Source organism: Agelaius phoeniceus, chromosome 1, assembly GCF_051311805.1.
Source record: "Agelaius phoeniceus isolate bAgePho1 chromosome 1, bAgePho1.hap1, whole genome shotgun sequence".
Taxonomy (NCBI): Eukaryota; Metazoa; Chordata; class Aves; order Passeriformes; family Icteridae; genus Agelaius; species Agelaius phoeniceus.
Genome location: NC_135265.1, coordinates 42777956 through 42802306, shown reverse-complemented (window position 1 = coordinate 42802306; position 24351 = coordinate 42777956). Strand labels below are relative to the sequence as shown.

Here is a 24351-nt window from a genome sequence, read left to right as displayed (position 1 = left end):
CCTTTTCTACTTATTTATTGAATTTAAATACAGTTATGCATTAGGGCAGAATAATCTCAGCTAAAATCATAATCAGATTGGACCAGGCAAATGAGAGTAATGAAAGTAAAATTGTTGGGACTGCTGGCTATTTAAATTTATGGCAAGTTTTGAAGTGTTGCATAAAGTGTTGCATAAAGTGTTGAAGAAATTCTCATCTTTTATACACTTAATCCCTCTTTAAAGGCATGCATTACATGAAAGAAACCCCTGTTAAATTTGGTTAAACAAACTAATTTTAACAAAATTATGGTTTTTAATATTCAACAGTGACTGTAAATACAAAGCGAACTGTGAATTGCTATCAGGATTGCCATTGAATGACCAAAAAGTAAATCTCTTCAGTGGAACTACAGAGATGAAATCCTGGACAAATGGTATTGTATGCTGTATTGATGAGCCTGTCATAATTTTTTATTTGTGCTTTATTTGCCAGTAGAATCTTACGGACTATCTTCAGTTCCTGAAGATATTGACTGGAATTTTACTTTGCATATATAAAAGTAAAACTGCAAGATCTCATATGGTAGATTAGTGAGAGGTTTGGGGTTGGGTTTTTAGCAGAATTCTATTCTAGAAATAATTCTATCTGGTATTTATGCCTGTCAGATAATGTTAGGGGAGTGCATGTGTTCTTGGTAGTCTGACACATTGTGCTTGACATGCGTTATTAGCAAGTAACTTGTTTTCCTTTATTTGTGGTCAGAGAATGTGACTGCAGATTGGGTTGGTTGATTGTTCTTAGTAAGATTTGCTAAAGTGGTTTGCCCACCTTGCTGAAGGTCAGAACTTTGTTGTTTATGCCAATTCAAATGTTTTGAGGCATTCACTAGACTGGATCAAATAATTATATGGATTTAATAAGTAGCACTTCTTGTTGACCCAGTATATTTCACATGTGGGACAGATATCTGTGCCACCAGAGAAATCATAATGGAACTGGAGTCACTGCACATTACAAATCTGACATTTAGCCTTGCATACATGTATGGTTTATTTGGCATACAAGATAGAGAAAAATAGGAATCAATTACTTGTGGATAGATACTACATTCTGTTTCTTCGCAACAGGTGCTTTGGAGATCAATGTTTTTAGAATTACTGATTAATATAGATATTTATAAACATGGATTTCTTGAATTAAGATCAGTGACAGGGGTCCTTGTTGAGTTTCAAATTATACTGTCAGTCTGAGCTTGTAGAACAATTTTATCGTGTCATTTAACAGTATTTTCATGTAGTGCAAGAAACACATGCTATAAAAAGCAATTTTGAATATGTCTTCAGACTCCAGTTATTTGAAGCTATTCATGTCTTTGGCCTTCAGAGTATACCTTCTGAAGAGTTCTTCAAAGTCTTCCTTCTTAAAGTTATTTGAAAGTTGCCAAAGCAAGAGTTTCTGTGCTGGGACAGAGTAAAACAGCCTTTTATTCCCAGAACTGTGCAGGCAGGATTGGCTATTCACTTTAGGGCCTGCTTCCCTACAAGTCTGACCTACAGTCAGCAAGAGAGAGTACAAACTCTTGAAAGGAGTTGGGCAAAAACTTCGTGCTTGGGGATGGCAAGAATCTGGAAGAAAGATCAAAAAAGAATCCAGAGGAAAGATCAAATTCCCAGTGGGATTTTTCTATAGCTGTGGTTGGCTCTTTTCTCAGTCTTTTTCTTGTCACTAAATGTATCCAGTCCTGAACTTACCGAGTGGCCCACTGTCACTTCACAAGTTTTTGCAATGTGACAATACATAACATTTGATACTCATTGTTCTACATTATGCTCAGTCCTTCCTATCTTGGGATAGCCCTATCTATTAGGAAGACATGGAGATTAAGAGCCATGTACCTAGTGCCAGTCTCTAGAACATTCATTACTGGATGCTCTCTAGTAACTGTAGTTTGCTAGAATGTCTGTCTTGTGGGCACTCAATTCTTTGAAGGGGCCAGATGAGAATCCTAGAATGCAGGGCATTCAGAAACTCATTTGTCTTTGGATATGGAGTTGAAAATTTTAACTTTTATCTTCCATTAACATTATTCGGTTTTCAAAGAAAGAAAACTGTCATTCAATAATAATTAAAGTTCTAAAACCAAGTTTCATGGTTAAGAAACCAGTAACTTACACTGGGCTTAAACTTTCTACTTACATTGCTTAAAACATAAGAATATGAAAGGTTTTCTATCAGTTCAGAAAAAATAGCTTAAATTTAGGGCTAGTGATGTTGGAATGCAAAGATTACTGATAAAGTGGGTAGGTTTTGAAATTAAAACTTCTGGATATTTTTATTCCTTTTCTTATCTCTGTAAGTTGGAGCAGGATCCTTGGATAAAGTAGTGAAGTTTTTAATTTAAATGTGCTTACTCTTGAAGTTTGTGTAAAATCTCACTTTTAGGATAATTAAGAAAACTGTAATTTAAATTACTGGCTTTAGACTGCATTAATCAAATTTTCATTAATCATTGCTGTGACTTGAAGGAACTATAAATATAAAGGAAAATAAGATAAATGAGAGTGGTTTCAGTATGATTCATTTTTATTATGTGATTTGTGCCCTCATCCTAATTTTTAGGTTACAAATCTTTGGGAAGAAGTACTTCACTGCCATTGAAGAATTGTGGAGATTTTGAGCCATGGAAGATGGAGAAAAATGCAAGTGTGAGTTGTTAAATCTTTGCCTTTGGCACTAAATTCCTTATGGCTATTCAGACAGTTCCCCATGTATCAAGTCAGAAACTGTGGATCTGTATATGTTTATGTTTTTACACCTTTAAAGATGCTATCACTGAGTAAGTATAATTTCCAAGAACAAAATCAGTGATGAAGGGGCTGCTATTCACAGTGAACTTTTCTTGATTTCTGTTTTCAGCTTAAGCAAAATGAAATAATTACTTTTGCTTTATTGGTGTTTGTAGAACTGAAAAGCAGACAAGGTTTCACATGTTCAACCCAGCCTGCTTTATCCATGATGCTGGGCACTGGAAAAGGGTTAAGGAAATTGATGTCCCAAAATTCTCACATGATTACTCAGAGCTGTGCAGGAACTTGTCACCTTTCTCCTTCCTCTTTACTCTTTGTCCATCTCATTTAGCAGTTCTTGCATTATCCCTGTTTGTGGTCTTCAAGACAGGCTTTTGTTGAATTAGACAGTAACGTGACATGGCAAGGGATTGATCTTTGTGTCCTTTGAAATGCTGCAAGTACAGTACAGAGGTGAGGGTTGTTTCAGAGGCTGAATTATAGATCACATTTTCTGCTTTTGTTTATAGTTTGTAGATATTTTTAAATTTTAAAAAACAAAGACCATGTTTGCTTTCAAGAAATATTATTTGGCTTTTTCTGCTTGTTGTAATTTTATTTTATTCCAGGCTTCTCATTCAGTCCAGCAGATCCTTGATGCACTTAACTTGCCCCGTAAATACTGCAGATATTATTTCATGACTTCACGTGGGTGTGAAAGAACAAAATGTTGGTTCTGTCATGTTCCAGGACAAGGGGATGAAAAGGTAAAAAAAATTACTGAAGTAAGGAAAATATTCTAAATGTGAACACTTTTTAAAACCAAAGCATCATATTTGTTCATTTATATATGGGAAGTAAGTAATCAATCAGAGATTGATGAATGAAAAAATTGTTGAGAAATTCTTCCTCTCAAGATCTTCTAAAGTTTTTTTTAAACATGGTGTAATTTTGAACTAGTAGATGCTTTAACACGCATCAACAATTAGGCTGTACAAATACAGAGTAGTAGAATGGGCAGATTCTGAGACATTTCTACCCTGAGCATCAGAGACTTGAAGCAAACCTTTGCAAAGACTTTGTATATACTGTTAAAGCCAAAAGCCATCTATGGTATATTACCTTCTGAATATTTTGTGCAACAATAGGCGTGTTTGTTTTAAAATGCTGTAATCTCCTTAAATAGAGCAACAATTCTCATAATATTTGCAAGCAAGAATAGTTTTCCAATGATGGGCAAAGTAAGTGTGTTTTCAGATCATTTAACAGAGGCATTTTGAGTTTAATACTTCCAAGAAATGTGCAAGGCAAGCTAGTTGTACTGACAAGTAATAAGATTTTGAAATTTGCTATATGAAAGTTTTGTAACTTAACTGGAAGCAAATAAAAACATCAAAGCAGGTAACCAATAAAAAATGCCTAACTTGTCCTCATCAAGTCTTACAAGATTTATTTCTTACCTACCATCTTACTGGTATGAGTGCAATTTTATCATTGATGTCAGTAAGTAAAAAATTCCAGAATCAAAATGTAAAAAAATAACTCGCAGTTAACCTCTTAGACATGGTTGCTAAAAAAAAATTAACACCTAAAGCAGCTTGTCCATCTTCCTGATATCTTAAATATACTGTGTCCAAATTTTTAAAATACATCAGTGTAATTTGGTTTTATTTTTCTTAATGTTTTCTCTTTTATATATATTTTGTATGGAACATTTTTCCTTTTTTCTCAAGTGTGATACATCTTTGGCAGGCTGTTGTGAATATTTGTAATTTTCAGCTAGTTTATCTGAATTATTGTGGTTTTTATTGCTTCATTATATTACAGGCCCATTAAAGAATTGTTTGCCTAAGACTATTAAAAATCCATTCCATTTGATTTGACTTGTGGTACAGCACTCCAGCAGACTTTACCACTTCTACCCACCAAACCTAGACAAACTTTCTTGGTAGTCTAAAAGTATGCCTGAGTTTTGTTTGTTTGTGTATGTATTTATGTTTTTAGACCTGTCCATTTAAAAATGATAGTAGGCCAAGCACCTCATGGTGGCACCAAAGTGCATAAAAGAAAAACAGGTAAAGAAGCTATAAAGGCGTCTGATTTTATGCAGGATCATTTATTCCAGGAGGAATACATCTCTTCAGGAGAACTGTTATGCAGACTGATAGTCCACTTGCTTAGAGCTCAGTGTTCTCAGTGATAATAGTCACTGAGTGTTTGAAGAGAAATACTTTTCCCCATAATGATATTTTTTCTTTTTCGTTAAGTAACTGGTTGATGCTTTAAGGCATAACTTCCTAATATTTAACACTTTACAGTTGTAGTTGATCACACAACACAGCCATGCTTGAATTCGTAAAAACATCATATGTTTTGAAAATCAGCATATTCTTGAGCTCAGCAAGTTGTACACGTTATCAATTTTTTTGTTTTTTTTTTTAAGATGCCTTTCATTTTTAAACAGTGAAATCTGTTTTGTATTAGATAAACAGAAGACTGTTTCAAATACTTGCCAGAGTATTTAAGGGAAGGGTGGATCTTAACAATATGTATCAGCGATGGAGAAGAGGATAAAGGAGATGATGCTGGATCCTACTCCATGGTCCTCAGTGAAAGGGCAAGACACACTGAGCTTAATACAGTAAATTGTTTTGCTCAAATGACATTTCAGAGTGTGGCACGGGCAATCATTTCATGGTTAAATAAGTGGTTTCAAAACATGTTGTTATGCAAGCCTGTATTTCTCTTTGTGAACCTCACTCATTTTTTTTACTCCTATCCATTGGAGAAGTTTTTACTTTCTGTGACTTCATATTCTCCTTTTCCTTCATCCTGTGAACCTCCTAACTGGAAACAAAAAGGATATAAAATAGGAATATTTCTTTCTTCATTAGTGTTGTCTTAAAACTTCAGGGCCTTGGATATATGCTTCTGTTGTGGTGGATTTTGGTTTTGTTTTTTTAATGTGTCTTCCTAAAGAAATGTGATTCTACACTGTCTTTTATTACTGTCTCTAACCACCACTAAATGACCTTTGAACCTTTTGGTCAGTTTCAGCCACATTGAATAGGAATTGTGCATCTCAAAGCTTCCACAGCATTCCTGTAAGAAGGATCCTGGTTATGATCTCACTGAGATAAAGGCTGCAGTATGGGGGTTTCTTCCTTTCTTAAACAATAGAGTGGGCACTGTCTGGGAGATGCTGGAGTATTTAGTGAATTCTTTTGCTTGTTCTTCTGAATAAGCACCTCTGTGTTACTGTAGTAGGACCATGCTCTTAGTGGAGTTGGTTGGTTGGTGTTATAAAACACAGAGGCCTTTATTATGGTTTTATTAAATTGTCATGTTAAATGAGTCATGGAATCAACTGGCAGATGACAGAATAGTGTGATATATACTGCCTTTTGAAAAGAGGAATAATCTCTTTCATGTACCTACATTCAAAATCTATTACAGCTAACTCAAAATTTAAAGATTCTGACATTTTTACATAGTCGGTGGGTGCAGTTACACCTTTCAAAATCGGAACAACTAAATCAACTGAAGCCTTCTAGAAGGTGTAAATGAATAACACATTTAGTTTCTTTTATTAATGTAATACAGCATGTCCCATGATTGAATACTACTACAAGTGGTTGTGCAAGCAATTTCACTAATACTTGGAACAGTCAGAGCTCCAGATGCAATCTTGGCCTTTTTTGGGAGTCAGTCCAAAGAAGGAAAAAAATGGATTCCATAAGAAAGCAAACTAATTTCCTTACTCTAAGCTAAAGTTTATTCTGGAAATGGCCTCAGCCACCTGGGAGTATAGATTTGGATTAAGTGAGTTAACCTGTTCCCAAGTGACACTTCACATAAATTAATGATCAAAAATTTGACATGATTTTCTAAAAGGTATATCTTGGAATATAGCTCAACATTGCAATACTGCTTCCAAATAAAAACAGTAAGCTTTATTTATACTTAGATGTATCATTTTTGTATTCTTTGGCTTGATGCTCTAAACAGGTTAATGGCTTTAAAATAAGATGTCTTGGCCATAAACCAGTATCTTTTGCTTTGATGATAATTAATTTGCTGCATAATGAACTTCATGAGTAAATCCTGTGTCATTTTGAAGTTGCATGTAAAAGTAAACCTGATTCAGTTATGTATTATGACTACTAATATATATATATACTAATATATATATGACTACTAAGAGACATTTTCTGTCTCTTGATGTTTAACTATTTCACAAAATAGTATTAAATATGACCAATTTACATTGTTGTGCAGAAAGACTGTAAATGTTCTAGAAGTGACAGAGAATTTCTAAAAGGAGGTGGGGGTTTTCCTGAACTTGGAATTCTAAGATATAAGATCAGTAGTCTTTATTTCTTCATCTGCAGAGATGGAGCAGTGTAAGTATGTAAATATCTAAAATGTGTAGGTATCACAAAGCTGACAGCTTAAGATGTTAAGACAAGAATGTTCCAATACTAAATAACATTAAAATATCTAGATGTGGATTTTCTTGTTTTTAGTCACTTCAATCTGTGGTGAAATGGCTCATTAAATCAAGTTAGTTCTGAGCTTTTTGTTCTGTGTCCTTATGAATGATTCTTTGTGACAATTGGTGTTACCAGCTTCATTTCTGGATGATTTTTTGATTTCTTAGTTGGTACATTCATGGAATTTTTACTTATCATGTTTCACTTTCACATTTTTGCTTCCCTTTCTTTGTTTAGAGTCTGCCACATTTATGCTAGCTCTGAAGTAACTGCATTTTCAAATTTTTTCTTCTTTTTTTTTTTGTTTGCTATGAGTATATACATATACATGCAAACATTTGTGGTCCCAGCAGCCTCTTTCCCGAACATTGCATCTGCATTATTTTTCAGTTTGATTTGCTGGCCTTTTGACAGAGCCTTTGCCTACAGACCCCATTACCTTCTTAAATCATTTATCAGTATGTATGGCTTACATGGAAGCAATGTAAAGCTCATTAGATAATAGAACTCATGCTTGTGAGTAGTTCTTTTGTTCAGCATAAACTGAAGTTACATTTTACTGTAATTTTTTTCTTTTTTTACAGATTTGCATGGCAATTCTTAGGACATACGTTAGTATCAAAGAATCAGGCCTCCTAAAACGTGCAGGTATGATATAGTAGTAGCTGTTGATGATCTTTGTTACTTTGCTTATTTAAAGTAAATTAAATAGGCTGTCAAAAGAGAAATGGCTGCCACTTCAGCAGTGAATAAAAAGTTCTTCAAATTAAAGAATACATTCAATCCCTGTATTTTAATGGTTCTGTTTCCCAGTAAGGCTAGAAATTTTGATAGGCACTTTAGCTCAGGAGGTTCTTAGAAATCTTACTTCCACATAAAAAGAACATACCTGACTGTAACTAGACTTGGGAGCAGAAATATGTAAAGAGGGCAGGTAGGAGGTTTAACAGAACCTAAATTTTATTAAGGTGCTTTTGAACACCCTGGCTAAACATTAGAAACCCAAAAAGTTGAGAATGGAAGCTCTTGAAATTAAGTGTTGCTACTGCACCCACCCCCAATAGCTTTAGTTTAGTCCTTACACCATATATGCAAAGGATTATGAGTAACACATTTTAGGGACTGCAGTTCATTCAGACCCATCTGAGCTTTTGAGTTCAGTCAGAAAGGGCTTTTGTTTTGTTTTTACTCTGGACAGTGATTTCTTTTATACTGGTCCTGAGCAGTCTTTAAGTTTTTGAAAGCTTCTTAGAGTGTAGCAGAATGAGAACGGGGAATTCAGTTGCTCTGTGTGCTGCAGTGTTCCCTGCTGAACACGAGCGTTTTAATGTGGGTAACACTGAATACCAGCAGGCCACAGGACATGTTTGTCAAGAAAGGCTGGCACTGGAACAGGTTGTAAGACCATCCACTGTAACACAGCACTTCTAGAGCTTCCTGTCTGGAAAGGCTGTACTACCACCTTGATGCATGTACCAAATCTAACCTGGGTTTGTGCATTCTTCTTGTGCTGCACCAAATCAGCTAAACTTGCTGGGAACCTACAGAGCTTACAGTGCTCAGCTCAATGATACAACATATTTCAGAATAGTCAGTTTGGTTCTGGTAAGGTTAATACTGTATTCAAACTGGATCCTTTCACTCATATTTCTCCTATCCCTGTTCCATAATATCTTGGACAATTAAGCATCATTACACTGTGTCTAAAATGTAAGGAAATAACTTGTTTAAATAGTTAGCATCAGTTAACCCCAAAGTGAAATTCAATTTAATTGCTTTTTCAGTCCAGATATTTGTGCAGTACTACAAAGAAGTTACTCCTGGTGTGGATTTTGCTTCTGAAGTGCTGAATGATCTTCTTGTTTCATTGCTCAACAACTGCTTGTTGCAGGAAGTATTTCAGATATTGAATGTAATTGTACAAATCAAGACATTGGTAGGTGACTTTGTAATATTTTTTAAATCTTAGTTTAATAATTTTAGTTTTTTGAGTACTATGCTATTTATAGTAATAGGTTTGTTTTTACTCTGGTACTTAAATCTTGGGTGAGGGGAGTAATTCAGAATACCCTATTACAAAATCTCTACACTTTCTAATTGAAAGGAGTTGCAAAACTGAATGTGCTTTTTTGTCTATATTAGCCAGCTGTAGAAGTTCTTCTGAAAGTTTTTGAGCATGTGGCTTCTTTGAATATAAGAAATGCTGTGCCTTCATTAATCAGTACCTTCTGTAAGGTATGAGTTTCATTTGTACTACTGCTGCTTGTTGGAATTCCTGAAATACTATATTTACACATATTGCCTGTTTGAAAACTCAAACATATCAATTTAAAAACCAGTACTGAAATAATATGAGAAGTGTTACTGTGAGTAGCTGGATTCGACTGAGATTCACTGCAATGTGTTCTTCCCAATGTTGTTTGCCATTTACCTCTGAAGATGCATTAAGTCATCACAACTTTTAATATGATTACTTTTCTTACTTTGTTTGATATTACAGCTCATTGATGCTGGTATGTTCCTTGAGTTAGAACATTTTGACTACATTATTAAGTTACTTGGCCAATTGCAAGTTTCCAGTTGGGAAATGAGTACTGTCTTGAACATAAAATCCAGGTATGTCTTTAAGGAGATATTCTCTAATTATAGCTGCTTAGCTCCTTCTTCAGCATCTATTTTTATAAATTTATGTGGAATCTTTAAAAGATGTGTTGAATGAAAATACTATCATATCATGCCCAATTGTATTTTAAAGTGCTGTCAATCTACTGTGTTTTAAAGACCAAGCATTGTTAAATCAAAATTTAGATTCTGACCACAATTATTAGTTTTTCCATATCAATCACCATTGTACAATTTGCTGCCAGCTGTGATAGAAGTTCATATAGCTAGCCAAATTAGAAACATCATGGTTTAATATATAATTTATAATATTTATATATCTCTTACCCACTTCAGCAAATGGTACTTCTGCAACCCTTCTAGGATTAGTTATAATCTGAAGTAGTTTTCTAGTTTCCTTTACAGTTTGACTACATAAACATTTGTGCCAACACTACTAGGGAGGAGGGTCATTTTTTGAGTACTGCTGGGATATGCTGGACGAAATGTCAAATCTGTTCAAAAACTGCTAATACTTCCCCATCTCTTGAACAAGATTGTGATTCTTTTTCATTTTTGTATTGTCTGCATCAAATACACACACAAAAAAGTTGAGAAACTAAATTTGTGATTCATAAACATACCTTTGATTCTTAGTGGAAACCAAATATGCAGCATCTGTGAAAATAGCTCTGCTCAATTATTTGTTTAATACATGGGCTAACTTCCCTTGGCAAGATTTTAAATGAGCGTTTTCAGTGTGCAGTTTGTGTAATGTGAAGCAAATAGGATCAAAAATCACATCTATTTAATGTTCATATGTGATAATTTGTTGTTCAATAGGATGTGTTAAAATTCAAGTATTCTTTTTTTTTATATGGAAGAATTAAGGAAAGATATTTTGAAAAGACATGGATTTTTGACTTCAACTTGGCAGTGGCTGAAATTCAGGTACACTATGTGCATTCTTCATGACTTCTTTAAAACCTACACGAAATAGCAATTTCTATACATTTTTTAATTAGTGGGCTTTATTATCAAGTATAGTGAGCTTATGCAAAGCCATGTTTGGGAAGAGTTAACATGCAGGAGAAAGAAAACTGTCTTTGGCCTTTCTGTAATGTCAGTCTTTTGATTTACATACTTGTAGTTTTTTATCTTCATTTTGCATCAAATTCAAAGATTTAGTAACTTAAGCAATTATTTCCTCTGCTTTACATTTGTTGTGCTTGTAACTGGTAGTGGTACATCATTCCTCACCAAAAATTTATTTAATACATTATTTGGCAGATAGAATTCATATCTGGTATAAAAATAGATAAGAAAATTGTCAAAGCAATTCACAACATTGAGCAGTATGTTAAAGAATAAGAAAATATTATAAAACATTCTTTATTTGGATGCTTGTGTCTTTCATATTCAAGGTCAGATTACTCATTATGCACAATTATAATATAGTTTGCATATTATCACACATACTGTGTAGATCCAGAGATTGAAATATAAAAAGGGAAAAAACAGTAGTGATTTTTTTTACTCCTTTAACACCAAAGTCATCAAGTGATCTAGCAAGCAAAAGACTAATTCATATAGAAAATAACCATAAACTCGGCATGCATCATGGGAAAAAAAATACTGAATAAATGCCAGTTCCTAAATAGGATGAATAAGTTATGAGCTTTCTCAATTGGGGTCATGACATGAAAAAAGGAATTTAATTTCTTGAGGGATAGAAGTAATTAGCAGTCCATGCAAGTTTGGCAACATGTAACTGCCATATGACCATGAATGTTCTTGGCAGTAGCATTTCATCTGCATTTTTTCTCCTTTAAGTCTTATCCCAGGTACATATCTCAAATTTCACTTTATTTTCTGTTTGGTTTTCTGGAAGCAGGTATGCTTATATTTATCCTTTACCTCCTTTTCAGCACTGCAAGGAAAAAAGGGATTGGACAAAGCTGGGAGCTTTGTATCTTAATGCAAGAACTGGATGTGAACATTTTGAGGATCTTCAGAAATTGTTTATATCTATTGCTGAAATTCTAACCAAGGATTCTGAGACAGACAGACCAGGAGTCCCTTTTTGTGATTTTGCTGATATAGGTAAAGTTAAGGTGCAAGAAGTGCTTTTCGTAGAGGTTTTAAAAGAGATAAAAAATTAATTCATACAGTTTTCTGATTATTAGTTAATTTTATGTTACAATATTCTGAATCATTGGAGGTGTAAATACAGTCAGCTGTAATGTTCAGTACAAGCTGTTTTCCAGTAGAAATAAAATGCTTACACTTAAGGAAGATTCAGAAAGAGGAGCAGTAGAGTTTTGTGAAATCAAAAAGAGAACCCAGAATTCATGATCTTTCAATAAAAATGGCCTAGGCTCAGAACAACAGCAAATGTATTTCAGTATTTTCATGTAAAGTGTCACATGAAAATGTTACATCATATTAATAGCATAAATAAGCTTTACTGCTGTAAGTATATATATATACTTGTGTATTTTAAAACACATTGAACAGGTTACATCATGTATATAATTTTTACCTTTTTTTTTAGTAAATTGGATTTTTAGAATTATTTTATTCTCCAAAGAATCAATGGTTTCTGCAAGGGCTGGGTGCTCGAGAACCCAATGTTTTAATGGTTCTGGCAGGTTTTCTTGCCTCTTTCCTCCCTATGCCCCTTCATTTGCATATCTGTATCATTCTTCCTAATGAGTTTGCAGATTATTGAGGCTTGGTACAGTGTCAGTGGAATATTAAATCGTTTTGCAAAGGATTACTTAGATATTTTTCAACCTGTATTATCTACTAAAACATAATGAATATTTATTCCAGATATGTGACATATCCTTTCTGACCATGGACTTTCATATCATAAAAAAGCTTCAAGTTGTGACATAGGGAGAAGATTTTGTTGGAGCTTGGAACTTAGTCTGTCTTTATTAGAGCAGTGGTCTCCCAACTGACAGGCACCTCCATCAGTAAAAAATTCTTGAGCAGTGACCCACAATTTATTTATTTATATGTTATATACATGTGCTACTACACCAATATATTAAATTCTCTATAAACCGTACACAAAAACAGGAATTACAAATATGAGTTAAATATTAAACAAGCACTGTATTTTAAAGTATTTTGCTTATTTTTATTTTCTAATAGTACAAAAAATATTTCTTTCCCACAACTGAATGGATTGTTGTGCTCACACCCTACTTTGAGACCACTGCTCAAAAATTCTAAGTGCTTCAAAAGAGGTTGTAATTACTCAGTTCTGCAATTGCCAGAATTTCTTCATAGTGCCATAAAATGTAAAGCTTACTTTACAAATAATGATGTTACTAAATTAATGCCATCACATGTCCAATCATTTTATGGATGACTTGGACTACTATGAAATACTGTCTGAATAAACTATAGTTACTTACTCTCCTTCTGATGTTAAGACTTAGGAAGTTGCTTCTTTCAATGGCAAATATTTCAGAAAATGTATTTAGTATTTTCACAATTACTGTGTTTTTGAAATGTGTAATTTCTTTAAAACTGCATTTACATGTTAAACAAATAAATAAATAAGCCTTATTCTTTTTCTTTTCCAGTAATGAAAAGTTCCCAGCATAATAAAGCAGACAGACTTTTCATTGGAAGGACTGGGATAAGCGTAATGTATTCGTATCACAAAGTACTGCAGTGGATAAAGGTATGCAGTTCTACAGGAGCCTGACTGGAAAAAAAAAGAGAAAAAGAATTAGCAATTTCTTGTCTGGATTTTAAACTCTAGTTTCTCTAGTGGAATGACCGGGTGTGCCACCTGCCTCCTTGCTCTTTTAGTACTTCCTAACTGTCCAGCTGGACCAACGCATTTATCGTGCCTTTCTGAGCAGTAGTCTTCTATGGAACCTATCATAACTTGATCTTACAACCTAGAAACTGAATGCTCATGTTCATTTTGTGATTTTTCTGAGCTGAGGTTGAATCTGAACTAAGAGACAGGCCTTCCTGAGATTCTGAGGTGAGGTGCTGATGGCATTATTTCCCAGAAACATTCTTCCACCTGACAATCATGTTGCATTCTGAGACCTCCCAACTGAAGTGGTATTTAGAGAAGTTTGGGCAATTTCCTGCACTTGTGCTTCTGCATCTGACCTCAAATAGAATGGATAAGGCCAGGAAGACAGAAAAGGAGTATAGCACGTCTGTGCTTGGTCATCTCCCTGCTCCCCAGAGCTGCTGAAGTGCTTTTCTTCCACTGAATCTAAGTTTCTAAGTTCTGTGAATCTTGTAAAATTCCAGTGGTCACAAAGAAATACCTTTGCAATCAAATCTTTGCTGTCAAACATTACACAGAGCCAGGGCTAAGAGACTAGCCTTTTGACTGGATATTTTACATTCCTTATGCTTCAGGCAGTATTGGTCATAATTTCACTGCAGTAAGATCCATTTCAATGTTAAATTTGTCTTTTTCTTCCTGGAAGGAACTAGTGCATACCAAACTCTATCTCTTATAGAAAGCAACATGAAAAGTGATAGCATAAGAAGTAATATAGACCCCCAGTCATTTTAGATTGTGTTTTAGTCAGTGATCCCATTCTGAACTTGGGCCTGATCCTTTCAGCTAATAATTATGCTGTACTGGGATGTGTGGCATCCCATGAATTCTCCCCGCTTGGTCAATCCCCAAGCCCTCAGGGATGTTCCTCATCCCATACAGGATGATTTCTAGCTTGCATTTTTATGAGCAGGAGGAAGTGCTCTTGGTCCCCTTTTGTCTCTTGAAGTTTTGGGTTGGCTTTTCTGTGCAAATTACCATCAGGGAACGCTTCCTAGTTCACATCGAGGAATTAAATTGTCTTTTGTACGATTGTCTCTAGGGGATGCCCTTCAGGAATTCTATTATGTAAAAAACCTGTGCACTGCTCAGTCTGTTTCCAGGGTCAAGCCAAGGAGATATATAGTAGAGGTGCTTAGTCTAGAGACAGGATGCCTGTTCTGATAAACCATTAATTTTGCAGCATCACCTTCATGAGGTGAATGGTCTTCAGCAGGTCCCTTTCAAGCTGCAGCACAGCGTGGTACTGTTTAAGAGTAAAAGGAAGGAGAGAGGGTCTTTGCATTAGCACTTGAGTAATACTGCACTAGAACTCTAGGGTTTTTTGTTCCATAAAACTTAGCAGTTAGAGCAGTTAAGATACTCCTGACCACAGAAGAGAGAATCTAAATTCTTGGCATCGAGGAGTGGCAGTGCTCACATGCCCATTGAAGAGTTTCATTTGGCGTGGGTTTTGGCTGTCTTCTTCAGCATATAGGTGAAGAATTTCAGTGAACTTCAGTGTTTGTGTGCCTTCAGACATTTTAGCTGTTTTCCGGTCCATCTTAAGGGAGAGCCTTATCTTGGATTGTGTAACCCCTGGTATTTCAAGGAGATTCATCTTCATGTCCTAATTTCTTCTCCTAATGTGTGAGAAGCACATATAGTGTTATTCTTGTACAACATGAGTTACTAAAGGTAGATACTTAGAATACTATGATTTCATTCATGTCTAGAGCAAAACATCTTTATTTCTTTGAGAGTGTTGTGTTAGGTATCAAACCTACTTCTCAAGAGATGACTGACCAAGATCCTCAAACAGCTTTGTAGACAACCTATGTTCACCATATTAGAGGTTCTGCTCTGAATGATTTTTATCAAAACTGGCAGGTCCCAAATTTATCTCTGCTTCAGGAAGCTGTCATTCTTACCTCTCTCTCTCTACCTGTTTCACTCCATTATATATCAGATAAATTCCTAATCGTGGGCTGATGGGCTAGTATCTACTTGGTCCATGTCTTTTTTGCCCAAAGTAAGATAGTAATGAATTTGCTCTTCCTGCTCTGCCCAAGTTAATTTTGGCTTTAGGACATGCCCTGTGGTGTTTTATGAATATCTTGGACTGCCTGAAACCCTAAATGTGCTTTTCATATCATTTTTCCTTCAAGAACATCAAACCCCTTTATTGCAGAGCTTTGGTGGCTCTTGGGGGTAAAATATGTATGCTGCTTGGTCCTGAAGAGAATTTTCTTTGTAAGAGGTAAGGAAAGTTCATAAAACAGATGTACTTCAAAAAAGCATGCAACAAACAGCCAAAAAGTTGTTAAGATGACGTTTCTGTAGAAAACCAGTCTAAATACCAATCTGATGATAAAGTTGTTGGTTGTTACAGTGTTGGCCAGATAGACCCAACTTCTTCCTGTTTATTGTCCTGCTGCTTACAATCATCAGTGTTTTCTTTGACTTACGCTGGAGTAATTATTTCAGTTTAACAATTATGTCTCTGCTGCAAAATGAAAATTATCTGTGTGATCTTGTAGAATTGGGTAGATTGTGTAGTACTGAATGAAATCAAAATTAAAAACATTAATAAATCAAAGTTAGCACATAAAAATTAATTACAAAGTATATTAAAAGTACTGTCTTGAACATTATATAGTAGAAATAATGTTATGGGTAATAGTGTGTTGGGAACTCTTCAACAATAGGTTGGTAGAGTTTTTTTGTCTGCATAGTAAAAAAAACCCTTAACTCTTCATTTGAAATTCTACTAGACTTCACCCCTGACTCAGTTTGGAGCAGATAACTGCATCGATACCTATAAATCTGTGTCACCAAATTAAATCTGTTATATTTTATGTAAATATACTCTGTGTTCACTGATAGCATTGCTTTCTCTGACCTTCCCTCTTTCCCTCTCCCTCTTACACCAGGGAAGGAAGGTTTTGGATAAACTGCATGAGCTACAGATAGATTTTACCCTCTTGAAAGGACTTGTAGGTGCAGGGAGGTCAGCATCCAGATGTCAGATTGTTAATAAAGCTGCAGAAATCTTTCTTTATTCTGGACATTTGGATGGAGCAACAAGGGTATTTAGAGGTAAGCCTGTCTTAAAATTTTGACTTAAATTTGAACAGTTCACTTCTATGACAGTTTTCAGATAAAAGTTACAAGCTGGTCTGTGTTACTAAATATAGTCAATAATACTGAGGCAACAAAGGAAAGGTGATCATCTTACTGGTTAATATTCTTCTTTATATATATATAAGAAATATTATAACTAATTTTTTCAGAACTTTTCACAGTATTCTACTATCAACATCATTCTACCTAAAAATCTTCCATAATGAGGGAGGAGTGCAGCATGGAAAATGATGCTGTCCCATGCTGGGAGTGTAGTTTTCCTTTGAACCAGGGGACATTCAGTGTCAAATTTCTGGCCTGGGTCCATGCAATGTTCCTTTGTGCCTCACGGAATCCTCATTTAATATAATTGCTTTAGAACAGTACCATATTTCTGCAATTATCACATATGGCTTTTTGGAACTCTGATCTGCTGAAAATAGAAGAAAGTCAGAAGTAAAAAGAATAGAATGTATGCTGTAAAGTGATATTGAGGATGTAAATTTGCTGTTCAGTTTTATAGCTTTACATAGATACATACATATCTATATATGCCACTTACAGTCCATTTTACTGCAGTGATATTTCACAAAAGAGGTGATTTACAATATAATGGTTCAGAGAATCAGTCTAAGGAGTATTGGTCACGAGGAACAAATTATTAGTAAGTCAAGCTGCACTTCCTGTGCAGTTCTGAAGTCTGTGTCATGGTACAGTTTACAGTACATTCTTACTGGCTCAAAGTCTCCACATCCAGAAGTTCCAGTTCCCAGAAATAACGCTGCACTATTGTTTGCCACAGAGTCAGAGTGGATCACAGATGCACCATTGTGGCCCTGTGATAAAATGGACATCCTCAATCGACATAATCTGTTATGTGCAATAGTGCACAAATACTTGAGGAAGAATTTGTACAGGCCGGCATTTGAAGTTCTGCAGAACTTACCGGGTTTGCAGAAACATTCTGGTAAGTAAAGAAGAAGATACTGTGTAAAGAGCTAAAAATTTAACAGGTGATCCTGTGCTGTTCTTGTATGTTTTCTAGCTAAAATTTGCTGAAGCAAGATGGGTTTATACAAGCCTGTTTGTGTTTTCCAAAGAGTATGGTGTCAGTTAAATATGCGTTGTGCTCTGCAGCTCTAGCTGCACTTTTGCACACACTTGGATGTGCACACACACCCGTCCTCTTTTGCTCAGTTACTATGCAGGGCAACAGGAAAGACTCATTAAATTTTTAAGGATCTGTGCAGTCTATACAGTGAGATAAAATAGGAATATTTTAATTTTATCTTAATTTCGGATGAACAAGGTGGGGATTTTTTTCATTAACAGAGCTGGCTAACCTAAGCATCTCTTACATACCATGTTGAGAACCAAGTGCTCTTTCAGGCTTAATTTATCTGACAAATTTTGGATGAGTACTTCAAAATGAGATATGTAGTTACTTAGGCTCCACTGAGAAAACCTCAGCTGATTCCTGCGTGTAGGTCTCAGTCTACTGCAACTTTTAGGTATGTTAGGAGGAATTGGTGGGAAGACCATCTACTTTAGAGAATACTGAAAGATTGTAGTTCTTCAAGTTATGAGGTAAATACAACAAGGCTGCTCAGTCCTGCCAAAAAGGTGACAGTTCAGAGTAAGAGTAGAAGCAGAAAACCAAGGGGGGTTTTATTGGTGGAAATCTTAAATCTGAGAGATCAGATAAAGATTGTATTTATAGGCTGGAGCAAGTGAATGTGTTTTTATGTGATTCTATTGGTTTTGGCAGCAAATTGTTACTTGAACCTTAACACTTGTCCTTCACAATGTGAATGAACTACTGTATGAAAAAGACTTTTGATGAATAAAGCATTCATGTTATTCCAGCCTTGTTCCATCTTGCTGATAGGGGCAAGAGTTCTGATTTAGGTACTGATTGAGAAATGATCCTTCAACTAGATTTGCATTTTCATTAATTCAGTAGTTAATATTTTTAATTTCATTTCAGATATTATAGATGCTTCTCAATACAGCTGCCTTTTTAACAAGCTGATAAATGCCTGTTTTGAGAACAAGAACCTTGGGGTCTCATCTTCTGCAGTAGACTTCATGCTTTCCAAAAGAATTGCTATTGATTTTGTTTTACTTAGAGGATTAATCACAGCTTTGGGAAGAAGTTCTTTATGGTCCAAAGCTAGGACCTATTACAAAAGTAAGTTGCTTCTTAAACAATATCCTCCCTTTACATTCTTCAGATAATGTGCTCATAACATTTCAGTATGAATAAAAAGAAAAACAGTACTTTCTGTGTCACTCTCAGGAATTTATTTGTAACCAAAAATACTTATTAGGAAATGGTGAGTTGAAAATAAGAATCATACTATCTGGCATGAAATAAATGTAATTGTGATAAAATTAATTTTTTACATTCAGTTCCAGAATTTCAAGTATGTGAGCTCTGAAATGATTGAAAAGTGCATCATCTTCACATTTTCATCTAGGCAAATTAGATTTCCTGATACTTCTCTCTAGAAGTGTACCAGCATCTCTGTGGTGGTAAAATTATTAATATTTAAGATTTGAGAAGTCTGGCTAATTATTTTATCCTAACTAGAAGAAATTTCATTTCAACCAAAAGCTGATAGTCTGTAATTGTTTTCAACTCCCCATTTTGGAGCTAAGATAATACTGGATGAGCAGAGGGTCTCTCCATAGAGTCACATTATTTACTGTTTGATTCTGTCTTAGAATTGTTGTGGTTAGCAGATTGCTTTAAGAGACCATCCTTTCTGGCATGGATACTTGGTTTTGTTAACATTGGAATTAGAGTTTTTCCTCATCTCTTTTTGGTTTTTTTCCCCTGAAATGCTATGTTGGGTTGCTGGGATCACTTGACAGAAGAGAGGGGAACAAAGCAGGAGATGCTGTTCAAATGTTCTCTCACTTTGACCATGATTAACAGCTTAGTTCTGACCTGCCTAAATTGTACTTGTGTTATCATAGACTTGCTGTCTCCAGATTTCTGACACAGCTTTTTAATCATAGCTGATAAAACTCATTGCAAAAAAAAATCCAACATTTTGTGAATATTGTTTGTGAGTGCTGTGTGCTGTGTTCTCCAATCAGGCTATTTCATAGGTGAAATAGTAATATCCATTAAGGCTTTGGGGTTGGGGTTTTTCCACATTTAGTCACACAGAAGAGAGATCTGTGTTTAGTATTGGTAATCCTAATTCCTCATTTTCTGCATTTACTCTCAGATGCTTTATCACTGGGTTGCTACCCAGAGCTTCAGGGAAATTTATATCACAAAATCCTGAAGATTCCCTCTTACTTGTCTGAAGTTGAGATGCTGTTGGCCATTGAAATATTTCTTGTTTCAAATGCCAGTGATATTCAAAGTTCAAGGACTACTAGCCAGACTCTTCAAATAATACTGAAAAGGTTTGTTGTCAGATATGTGCCATTTTGATTGTATTTATTCATGTGATCATGTAAGTAATAGATCTTGATTTCCTTATCCTTCTCAAAGAATACATCTCTTCCTTTTGTTCCTTGGATAAGTGAGAAGTTTTTTATCTCTTGTTCCCGTGTGTATGCTACTGTATATGTATGTTTGTTTTCTTAAATAGTAAGTTCCGCTTTTGCAAAAAATGTAGACATGTCACTTAGGCACAGCCTTGTTCCAAAAGTAATAATGTGCCAAAACTGAGCATGTTATAGATTCAAGCCTGTACCTTAATTCTTGCTATATCCAGTTCATTAAATAGTTTGCATTCCTTTACTGAATCTTCCAGCCCAGAGACATTTTTGCATGAAATGTGCTGTGAATATCGCAGAGCTACTTTGCACTGGTATTAAAGCTTACTATTTTTCATTACCATTAAATATGTTAAAAATACTCTTTCTATAACTTCTTAATTCTTCAGAACAATAATATAATCTGTCTAGAAATTAGCATAATATTTATCAGTGAAAAATACAAGGCATTATTTTAATGCTTTTTTAATTTTCCTGCCAGTATAAAGTGTTAGACAAGTGACACATAGGCCTGTATGGTACCTAATTTTATATTTGTTAAAATTCCCTTACAGATCTGAAGATACAGTTCAGAATAATGGTGCATATCACAAGGCAGTGGAGAGGCTGATCCAGGCGGCTCATTTATCTGATCCAAAGCTTTTTCTTAAGCATTTGACAGTGAATGCTAATATGGAAGAAGTTTACAGGCTGGAGCATTCATCTGCTCTAAAATGGCTTCAGGAGAATATGAAATGGGCTGAGAAGGTCTGGCTGTTCCAGTAGTTACTGAACAGTTTCCACTGTGTTCGGACTGTGCCTTACTGATTTACAGCAAGGTTTCAAACTCAAGTTGTGGTTTCTAATACTATATTGGTGATAATGCAGAGAGTAGCACAGAAATAGCAATTTTTTCCCTATCACAATGACTTATATAGATGTTTTGCAATAGCATCACCAGATAATGAGGAAGCTGCAGCCTCAGAACCTACATTCTCCATTCTTACAAAGAATTAGCACTTAGCTTGTTTCTCCCAGCAGGTAATCATATAATATAAGCATAGATAAAAGTGTAGGTAAGTGCATTGGTTGAGTGCATCGGCTGTTCTTGAGTGAGACATTTTCCACATTCATTCATAGTCTGTAAAAGTATACCTATTTACTTTTGTCTGCCTTACAGTAACTTGTGAGGTCACTGTCCCAACTGTTTGCACCTTAGATCTTAATTTCTTTGCTCCAAAAGCCCAATAAAAAGCACTGAGAATAAAATAATTTCAAAATCACTTGAGACATGCCTGATTTAGGATACCTTTCTTCACAGAACTGAGAGCCAACACATTGCTCACAGCTGAAGGTTTAGTTGATAATTCAATTAGATATTTATTTGATGCAGACAGTAGCTTGTGTATGGTTTCACATTTGTATATGTGGATACTTCCACTGAAAAGGAAAACTTGCATTCTCCCTTGATTGTGCTCTTAGAGAGAGGTGGGTTTGCCCATCTTTTAGGTTCTGCTAACTGCATGATCAGATGGAGACTTCTAGCAAGCTTATTTCACCATTCCCACTTCTTCAGGATTTCTGCTTTTTTTCCACCTGAAAATCCTGAATCATATTCAAAGCATGAGTTGCATAAGTCACATTCTACAGCCTGAGTAAGAAGAACCAAACATTTAATACCAGAAAACCTCTCACGGCAAAACAATACAGCCTCTGTCAAAGTTGATACTTACTGAGCTCTTGCTCACCACTTTTTATTGTTGTTAGTTTAGATCTTCAGCACCAGCCTTCACAAACTTGCCAGTAATACAGCTCTTTTGGTCCTGCTCTCCATCCCCTTTGAAGCCTTTTGTTTTGAACACTTAAGTTCTTTTGGGTATAGAAATTCATGAGTTTTTAGGCTGTTCCATCGTAAGCGAGATTAAAATGGGGGCACAGGACCTCAGTGTTTGAAAAATGTCTCTTCTTTGGAGTAGCATAAGTCTATTCCCAGTTCCTGCAGGAACAAGGAGGACATTATTTCACATGTCCTTTGCAGCTCTAAATCATGAAAGCCATTATGACCTTAGTACTGGATGGTTGTGAGGAGGGTTTTGGTGTCAGGTGTTTTTCTCTTTGGAAGAGATTGCCATTCCAGTCTTGTGGTTTATGCCATTGATCTGATGTCATGAATCTAATTGTCAGTTGTTGGATTCCTGACCTCCTGAGGGCAGGTCCTGAACTTTTTCAATACCACTTCTCATCCAGTCTGTTAGAGAAGTTGCTACTGGAAGAGAGAGGATTGAATCTGATGACCACCAAGATCGCTACTTTCCTCCTGTGCCACCTGTACAGAAAAATGCTAGGATAGAGGCTCTTGTTTTTTCACAGGGTGTCATTCTTCTGTAGGGATAATCTGCCTGCCTTGTAAAAAATGGTAGATCCAGTACCAGTGGTACCAGATGGCATTTCTGTAGAAGCTATTCACCTGAGTCTTAGAGAGTTGGCACTGGTCCAAACAAACTTTGAGTTCTTCCCCTTCATATTCATAAAGATAGCTCTGCCATTTGTAAGGGTATCCACCTGGTCACATCTAACTGGATTCTGCTGATTTTGCTTCCCAGTAGCTGAAAGACTGGGTGAGAAGTAATCAGGTTTCAGGTGAGGTATCTAAACTGATGCTCTTGCAAGCACTCCAGCATTAGTGTAAAGAGCAATTTTGAAAGGTTCCAACAAACTAAAACTGGTAGTAAGAAGCAAAGTCAATTTTGCTAATTACTTCTTGTAAGATCCTTTGTGGCTTAATCTCCCTTGGAATTAGACAGAGGCTATCTGAACCTCGGCTAAATCCCACATTTCTGTGAGTGGTACCCGATGTGGCTAATAGTGTGTTTGACAGACACAAAAGGACAAAATTCTCTTTGTATGGCTTCAAAACTTGTGATGTTCCAGAGACAGCAGAATTTTTTGGTCTATAAGCAGCCTTGAATTTTTACTTAGATCATCCCCAGAGCAAAACTCCAAATGTTGCTTTATTTTTCAGACAAAGGTTAATCATTGACCTTCAAGCTTAACTTGGAACTGTGTAAAATATTTGCAATGTTTTGGCTCCATCTCCTGAGTATAATCTTCAGCTGATAGGATGTAATCTCAGTCATGTTTTATATTAACAAGCAAAGCGAGCTCCCCAGAAGTTTTGTTACAACTGAGGCTTCTAAGTCTTTGTGTCAATATAGTGTTTTTCCATTTATCACCATGATAAACCAGTAGGCAATTGAAACAACTTTGCTGTTAAGTCCTGTATTTCACTTTTTGTTCTGCCTGGGTCCACGTGAAATACAACGCAAGTCTCGTCATTTTGATGTGTATCAGAAGGCCAGAGTAACACTCTTGGTAACATTCTCAGTGTTTTGGTTAGAGAAATTCCATGTGCCAAACAGGACAAGACCCCACTGTGGAATGGAAACGAGCCTGGAAAGATGGAAAAAGTATCCTGAAGAATAACGTTTAGTACAGCAGAGGCAATGCAGTTTTGCAGAGCCAGCCACTCAGTAGACAATATCCATATTTTTGCTTTCTCCCAGTATAAGTTAAGCTGAAAGAACTTCTGTTTGACATTAAACAACATATTTGGTATCATTTTTTCATATAGGAAATAAAATGTATGTTTACCTGTTTACAGAGAGAGAGAGATGGAAAAATGTGCAAATAAAAACTTCCCTGTGCTGTGCTCAGCAGCTTGGAGTAGACAACACTCTGCTCCTTCAGTATGTTGTTGGATGCATGAGAAATTCCCTCTGTGAAAATCTTTCTTCAGTTTTCACTGATTTCACACTATACTCTTGGAAAGCTTATTTTTGTTGGGTATGGACAGTTTCTTGTAACTAAAACAGAATAATGTGGTTTGGAAATCTTACCACAATTTTATTTCAAATATTGATAATTTTGAGAGTTTCAAGATGCAGGACAGAGGTGAGAAGCTGCAAGTAGGACCCTGATAGTTTTATGGTGTTTTATAAAGAGCAATGGGGGAGGGAGGGGGGAGCATTTTGGAGGAGTTGTTAAGTTGTTAATAAATGT

General features: G+C 35.6%; 1 protein-coding gene across 1 annotated transcript in view; it reads left to right on the top strand.

Annotated features, from left to right (window-relative positions):
• TOPAZ1 (testis and ovary specific TOPAZ 1) overlaps positions 1-23933 on the top strand; it is a 38442-nt gene extending 14509 nt beyond the window's left edge. The window contains exons 6-21 of the mRNA XM_054647048.2: positions 310-416; positions 2603-2688; positions 3399-3536; positions 7847-7910; positions 9047-9198; positions 9405-9497; positions 9763-9878; positions 10748-10814; positions 11792-11966; positions 13463-13563; positions 16605-16770; positions 17597-17761; positions 18782-18985; positions 20034-20217; positions 20868-21060; positions 23692-23933. Coding sequence (XP_054503023.2) covers positions 310-416; positions 2603-2688; positions 3399-3536; positions 7847-7910; positions 9047-9198; positions 9405-9497; positions 9763-9878; positions 10748-10814; positions 11792-11966; positions 13463-13563; positions 16605-16770; positions 17597-17761; positions 18782-18985; positions 20034-20217; positions 20868-21060; positions 23692-23775 — 2095 coding nt within the window. The 3' untranslated portion in view covers positions 23776-23933. The remainder of the gene's footprint in view (positions 1-309; positions 417-2602; positions 2689-3398; positions 3537-7846; positions 7911-9046; positions 9199-9404; positions 9498-9762; positions 9879-10747; positions 10815-11791; positions 11967-13462; positions 13564-16604; positions 16771-17596; positions 17762-18781; positions 18986-20033; positions 20218-20867; positions 21061-23691) is intronic.
• Positions 23934-24351: the final 418 nt, after the last annotated feature.